This window comes from Athene cunicularia (genome assembly GCF_003259725.1).
Source record: "Athene cunicularia isolate RWA chromosome 17 unlocalized genomic scaffold, athCun1 chr17_part1, whole genome shotgun sequence".
NCBI lineage: Eukaryota > Metazoa > Chordata > Aves > Strigiformes > Strigidae > Athene > Athene cunicularia.
This window is the reverse complement of record NW_020799122.1, coordinates 6,337,313-6,343,867: the sequence shown is the minus strand read 5'-3', so window position 1 is coordinate 6,343,867 and position 6,555 is coordinate 6,337,313. Positions and strand designations below refer to the sequence as shown.

General features: G+C 40.7%; 1 protein-coding gene across 1 annotated transcript in view; it reads left to right on the top strand.

The window, feature by feature from the left end:
• NUP188 (nucleoporin 188) overlaps nt 1-6,555 on the top strand; it is a 29,157-nt gene that overhangs the window by 189 nt on the left and 22,413 nt on the right. The window contains exons 2-9 of the mRNA XM_026860193.1: nt 1,729-1,783; nt 2,361-2,434; nt 2,986-3,070; nt 3,747-3,827; nt 4,304-4,348; nt 4,971-5,063; nt 5,208-5,327; nt 5,729-5,940. Of these exons, the coding sequence (XP_026715994.1) occupies nt 1,729-1,783; nt 2,361-2,434; nt 2,986-3,070; nt 3,747-3,827; nt 4,304-4,348; nt 4,971-5,063; nt 5,208-5,327; nt 5,729-5,940 (765 nt within the window). The remainder of the gene's footprint in view (nt 1-1,728; nt 1,784-2,360; nt 2,435-2,985; nt 3,071-3,746; nt 3,828-4,303; nt 4,349-4,970; nt 5,064-5,207; nt 5,328-5,728; nt 5,941-6,555) is intronic.

Genomic DNA, 6,555 nt, shown 5'->3' with positions numbered 1-6,555 from the left:
TTTAACGGCAGCGGGGCCCGCGCCGGCCTGGCCCCGCCCCCTGCGCGCGCAGTGAGGCCCCGCCCCGTCCCTCGCTGAGGGGCCCCGCGGGGACCCCCCGGGCGGTTAAATTCGGTGTCGGTAGCGTCTCTGTCGTGATTTTGCGATTTAGTTTGGCGTATTGTAAAAGATGAAATGTGAAACGGAACGCTGTAAAAGCCTTTGCGAAGCTGAAGTCTCGGTGTACGCTGGCGGCTCGGAGGTGCCTGTCAGACCTCGAGTCCCAGAGCTGCTCTCGTGAAGAGCCAGAGCATTTAAGGGTTGATTTTTCAGCTTTTGGACAACTCTTTGCAAATACAAAATTCAAAATAGAAATGTGGAAGATGTATGAAGTGATTCAATGAGTCCCAGGTTCAGTGATCACTTTAGATCAGTGCTTTCATTTGTCCTGGCACATCTTTGGACAGTTCTGGTAATGGTTTTTATGCTCTGGAGTGTTCCTAGATGGCTGATTTTTATTAAATGAACGCCTATAAGGCTTAATGGAGACAAGAACATCACTGTTACATGTGGTCACATAAAGAGAGCTTTTCTTCCTTAGCTGTCTTGGAGTCTAATTAATGAACTGGCCACAAACCATGGTCTGTTTTATTCACAGAAGAGATTAGAAGGGAATGAAAAGTGAGGGGTTGGCTCTGCTAAACTGGTGCTCAGTTCTACAAAGTGATTATTTACTTGGTAAAATTGTGTGGTGTTTCAGTGGTCTGTGTGAGCTGGAGAGGTTTCACCCACAGCTGGTTGCTGACCAAGTTTGTTAGCTTATACACAGGGAGGTGCAGCTATCGAGGAATTAGCAGGTAGAAATTATGTTGATAGGTCTACTGGAAATAATAGCTCTTGTCATTCATTTAAGTGGCACCACGTGTCAGAAACTGCAGATGACTTTCACTGCCATAGTGAGTTATTTTGATGATGCTATTCTAAAAATAAGTTAATGAGTGTTCTTGCTTTTCTAGACAGTCTTTGTATGGGGAGCTGTGGTGTTTAACTCCTGATTGATAGGATGTTGTTAACAAATCATCATTTGTCTAAGTTCCTGAAATACTCTTTTTGGCAAATATCTTTTTTTTCAGAGCTGTTGTAGGGAGACTTATTTTTCTGGATGCGTACACCAGGGTCAGAATTTGATCTGTAACACCTTATAGCGCAGATTCGCTTTTCTACAGAGTTCTCGGGAAGAAACAAGAAGATGAGGGTAAATGTTCTGAAGGCCTGTGGCAAATCATTCTACCTTGTGTAAAGGTGTTGCAGTTTTTTGCTTCACCCAGTTCTATGTTCCACTTAGAGTGAAGGATGAAACTGTTACAGAATAATTTATTTGGAGGAGAGCATCGAATGTAACTGAATAAAATATTGCTCTATACTTTGATTAGGTTTCTTTTTACAAACCTCAAATGCCCAAGTAGCAAAATCAAATTGAGCTGGTAAACTGATATAAACGTGATGCTTCTTTGATATGAGTTTGCAAGTCTTGCTACAACAGTTGTCACCTTCTTTGGGTCTTCCCTGGGTTCTTCCAGGACATGTGAAACTGGTCAGCTAAAAACTAATGTTCCTTAAATCGTTTTTCTTGTATCGCAGTGTGATCTGCTCTGAGTTAATTGTGGTTTTGAAAAGGTGTAAGCTAAATGGAAGCCTGAAATAGTGTTCATTATTAAAATACTCTCCACCCTTTCCCTTTGTTTACAGGAGCAGCAGGGAATTATGGACAATTCTTCTGGGCAGATCAGCTTTAAGAGAACCAGTAAGTCTGTATCACACTAAGCAGGTTTGCCCATCACTGAATGGACTCCATGGCCATATATATAATTCGTGTGTCTGAGTATTAGTGAGAATATGTTTTGCTGCTTTTCCCTCTTCCTCGTTGCGACTTTTGTTCCTCTGTCTCAACTACTTGTTCATTCTTCCACTCCTTGTTTATAGCTGCTTCATGAACTACCTGGTTCTCTGTCTGGAGTGGACACAAGTGCTACTTTCTAGACTGGCTGGCCTGGGGTATTCATGAGTGGTACAGCCTGCTTCCTTATTTTCAGGGATGGAGCCTGTGCTTTCAGGAATTTGCCCAGAGGTTGGAAATCCAAACGTTTCTGAATCCAGTCCATTGCCTCCTATTTCCTCTCCCTTCCTGTGATTAGGCAAGGCAGTGAGCTGTCTCATACAGTAATATGCCTTCAATCAGTCTGAATCATAGATGCTTGTCTTCTGTTGTTCCTGTCTCTTTGTGGTGGTGGAATTTCTTTGCTTTGCTTAAATTTAACAGATCTGATAGGCGGCACCGTACGTTGGGGAATCTGTTCAATAGTATTTGGTTCTTCTTTTAGGCACAGATTGCGGCAGAACTGAACAAACACTGGCAGAGATTGTTAGAGGGACTTTCATATTATAAACCGCCAAGGTATAGTAATTGCCTGATTTGTGGAAATTAAGCTCTAAAATGAGGTCTCCTGATAAGTAAGGGAGCATGTTGAATATTTCTCTCTGATTAAAAATAGATTTTTACTCTCTTGCATGACTTGAGACATCAGGAGAGAAGTACCAAGAGAAAGTACTTAATCCACATAACATTTCTGGGCATGAAATACAGACCAGAAAGAAGTAACAGCAGTTTCTGCTGTCGTTACTAATGTTAGGTAGCTCTTAACGCTTGCCTCTGCTGAGCTGCAGCGGTCGTGTGCAAGTGGACAGCCTGTGGAGAGGTGACTCCTCTCAGTCACCCCAGAAAGATATCGAGGTTCCCCCACTGGGAAAAGTGGAAATGGATATAGCCAGCATTTATTATAGTATTTCTGGTTACAGAATATTGTATGAAACATTGAAAGGCCATGGAGGAAAAAGCAAATGGTCACTTTAAACTGGTAAAACTTAACACCTTTGAAATTAAGCCTGTTTAGTTAATTCCTTGGGATTGCTGCATTTTTAATGACTAAAATTTCTTTTTTTCTTTAGTACAACTTCAGCAGAAAAAATAAAAGCTGATAAAGATGTATCTGCTCCACTGAAAGAGTTGGGTCTGAGGGTCAGCAAGTTTTTGGTGAGTGAAGGTGCTATATGATTATTTTTTACCCCTGCACTTGGAATGCATTGTTATATTTAAGTAAGCATCTTCATATTGAATAGAAGCAAACTTAAGTGCCTTTCCATTCAAAGTAATCTAAAGGATGTTAGAGGTACATGGTGAGGCTGTAGGTCAAAGTTTTCAAAAGTGATTAGTGACCTCGAGGTGTTCTGATTTTTCTGATTAACATCCCTTTCTGCTGGAAAGAGCCCTGCTTTTCAGAAGCAGTCACCCACTTTTGGTCTTTCTTGGGTTCTTTCAAGACATCTGAAACTGCTCAGCTAAAAACTGATGTCCCTTAAATCAGTTGCTGTGTTTGAAAATACCCACAAGGTACCTGCAACGTTCCTTCAAGCCAGAAGTTTAGAATTCAGCGACTGGTGGCAGGACCTTTATTTTAAATGATTGTTATGCTCCTTTTGCTAAAGTTAAACTGGCTGCATCTAAGTGACATCAAAGCTCATGTATTTTGCTTTAAACAGAGGTGCTGACTAAAGCAAGCATCTGTCTGATGCAAAAATTTTCTTTTGGCGTATTTTGGAAGTTACTTGTCTTGAAGAGAAGAGCCGCCTGAACATTTGGATAGAATCTTCATCTTTAATGAATTCAGATGCCTTTTATTAATTTCAGAGCTTTTTTTTTTTTTTCCCAGGGTCTGGATGAAGAGCAGTGTGTGCAATTGTTAGAGTGTTATCTTCAAGAGGATTACAGAGGAACAAGGGACTCCCTAAAGGTTCGTAGCTCACATTTATGTTCTGTTTGCTCCACATATGTTCCTTAATACCAGTGGTCTGTGGATGCATATGGTCACACGTGAGTCTTGAGTTCTGATTTGGAAGTGGCTTTGTAGCTTTTCTTCTCTGAACCTAGAATGCTCAAGTGCCACTTTAAGGAAATGTAGTAGCAGATACCCAGGCCTAACTTTCTAGTGCCTCTTCCTGCTTGAATCTCTCTGCAGCTCAGCTCCTCGTTCTACCACAGGAATACAGGAAAAGTACAGATTGGTGAAGGAGAGTGAGTGAAAAAGAATAAATACATGGTTAAAAATGAATGGTTTAGCTTTGTGCTTTTAGAATCTGTCTTTCCAAAAGAAATGGAAAGAATTGTTTACTTCAGCCTTGTTTATGAATAGGTATTTTGAACGTGTATTTTTGTCAGTAGATATTTCTGCAATAGATATTTCTTTATTTTGTTGTGTTTTGCTTACAGACAGTTCTTCAGGATGAAAGGCAGAGTCAGGCTCTGATGCTTAAGGTTAGTCATTTTTATTTGTATTTTCTGTCAAAAAGATCTGTTGACAGAGAAGCAATTTTTTCTGCTATAGCTCCAGAAAATCTTGGAATAATTGAAGTATTCTTTGATGTAAGGAACAAATTTTAGGAGATGCTTCTGAAATAGGGGGATGTGCTTATAGATTTAAACAGTGTTAATAGATGCTACAGAAAGAAAATTTTAGGCTTAATATCAGGGAATTTAGCTTGGCAGACACACTCTCCCTTGTTTTCCAAAGCTTGTAGGTTTATATTATATGTTATCGTCTGAAGTGACAACTCTGAAATGGAGACTGGTGATCATATCTAGCAGAGGATAATAAGGATGAGGAATGAAAGATCATCTCTCTCTTTTTGCCTTATCTTTCCAAGTTTTCTCACTTGGCAGTGTAATTATAGACGTGTCCCAATGGGCATGTTTTATTGAATTCTGTCAAGTTAATTAAGTTATCTGAAAAAAAACCCCCAACTTAAAATCTACTTAGTTGAAACTCCATCCATAGTCACGTCTAAGCACTGTATATTTTTGTGATGAAGGCCTTGGGAAGGTGCATGGGAGTTGGACGCAATACCAAACTGCTATTGATGACGCTATATATTCACAGCTTGCTGACTATTACTATGAGGAGAGGATCTGTGTTCTGCGCTGTGTCCTCCATCTGCTCACTTACTTTCAGGATGAGAGGCACCCTTACACAGTGAGTACATGAACCTTTTCCTGGCTGTGATGGCATTGAAATAGGCTGAATATGTAACTTGTGTAGTAATTGTCCACTTGTGATTGTAAAAAGCACGTGTGTGTGCGCATGTGAGAAGTTCATTTATTTATTTGTTTATTTAAGGCACAATACTTCCAGTGTGTTGAAAAGTTGGACAAGGAACTAGTTCCTAATTACCGGAAACAGTTTGAAGCACTGTACAAAGCAGAAGCTCCTACATGGGAAACGCATGGAAATCTCATGGTATTTTTTTTTTTGCTATTATTTATCAAACTTATAAAGTCTTTATATGTAGTATATTGGAAAATGTGTATTTGCAGATGCTGTTAAAAAGGCTGTTTCTCCTGGTCTGAGAAACGTAATCCTTGTTTCTTGTCTAGTAGACCACACTTTCGCTCAGAAACAGGGAGTTGCATGGAACGTATTGTTCCTTCCAATAAATGCATTGATAACCCTAGGCTGACAGGTAGTTGTTCGTAATCTCTCTGCATCAGCCCCCTCTGTATTTATAGTGGCTTTCCCTGCCATTCATACAAACTGCTGGCTACACAAACTGTTGAAGTGCTTCAACGCTTCTCAGTTTCTAACTGTTTCGACTGACCTGTGAGCTTCCACATACGATGGTCAAACTTTTCCTTGTGCAGACAGAACGTCAGGTTTCCCGCTGGTTTGTGCAGTGCCTCCGTGAACAGTCCATGCTCCTGGAAGTCATCTTCCTCTACTATGCATACTTTGAAATGGCACCCGATGAGCTGCTGGCATTTGCAAAGATGTTCAAAGAACAGGGATTTGGCACTAGACAAACCAACAGGCATTTGGTGGATGAGAGCATGGATCACCTGGTGGATCGTATTGGGCAAGTATCGTTTATATTTGTGAAGTGAGTACAGAGAAAAGCAGTTGTTTTCCTTAGGAAAAAAGCATTTCTAGTTCTTCCTGCTGCCTCTTAAAATCACTGCTATTTCAAGCTCAGCTTATTGTTATGAAGGCAGAATAGCTTTTCTGGTCACGCTGGAGGTTTGTGGCAAGATGAAGGTGTGATTGCAAGTAGAGAGGTACCCAGATGTACTGGCTTTAGTATATAATCTCACCCCTGATAAGAATGGCAATGAGAACACAGTATCACTCCTTCTTAGATGGTCTAGTGGAGAAGTGACATTGCATTTACAGTCCTGTGCTGGTAGTCCTTCTGCCTGCCTGGAGCTGTGCACTCTGGCCTGTATCGTTATCTGTGCTGCCTCAGCTCAAGCTACTGTGGGTCTGCTTTATAAAAATGGCAGGAATGTCTTAATTTTGCTGCATGAGATGTATCTTGAGCTGCAGCCAGGGGGAATGAAAATCCTCACAGGTGGCAGAGTTACAAAGGTGGAAAAGCTATCTTCAGATGGTCTGTTCAACGAGAAATGGTAGTTCTGAAGATTGTGATCTGTCATATACTAGTATTTCAATACAAAATTTGGATTGCCTGCTG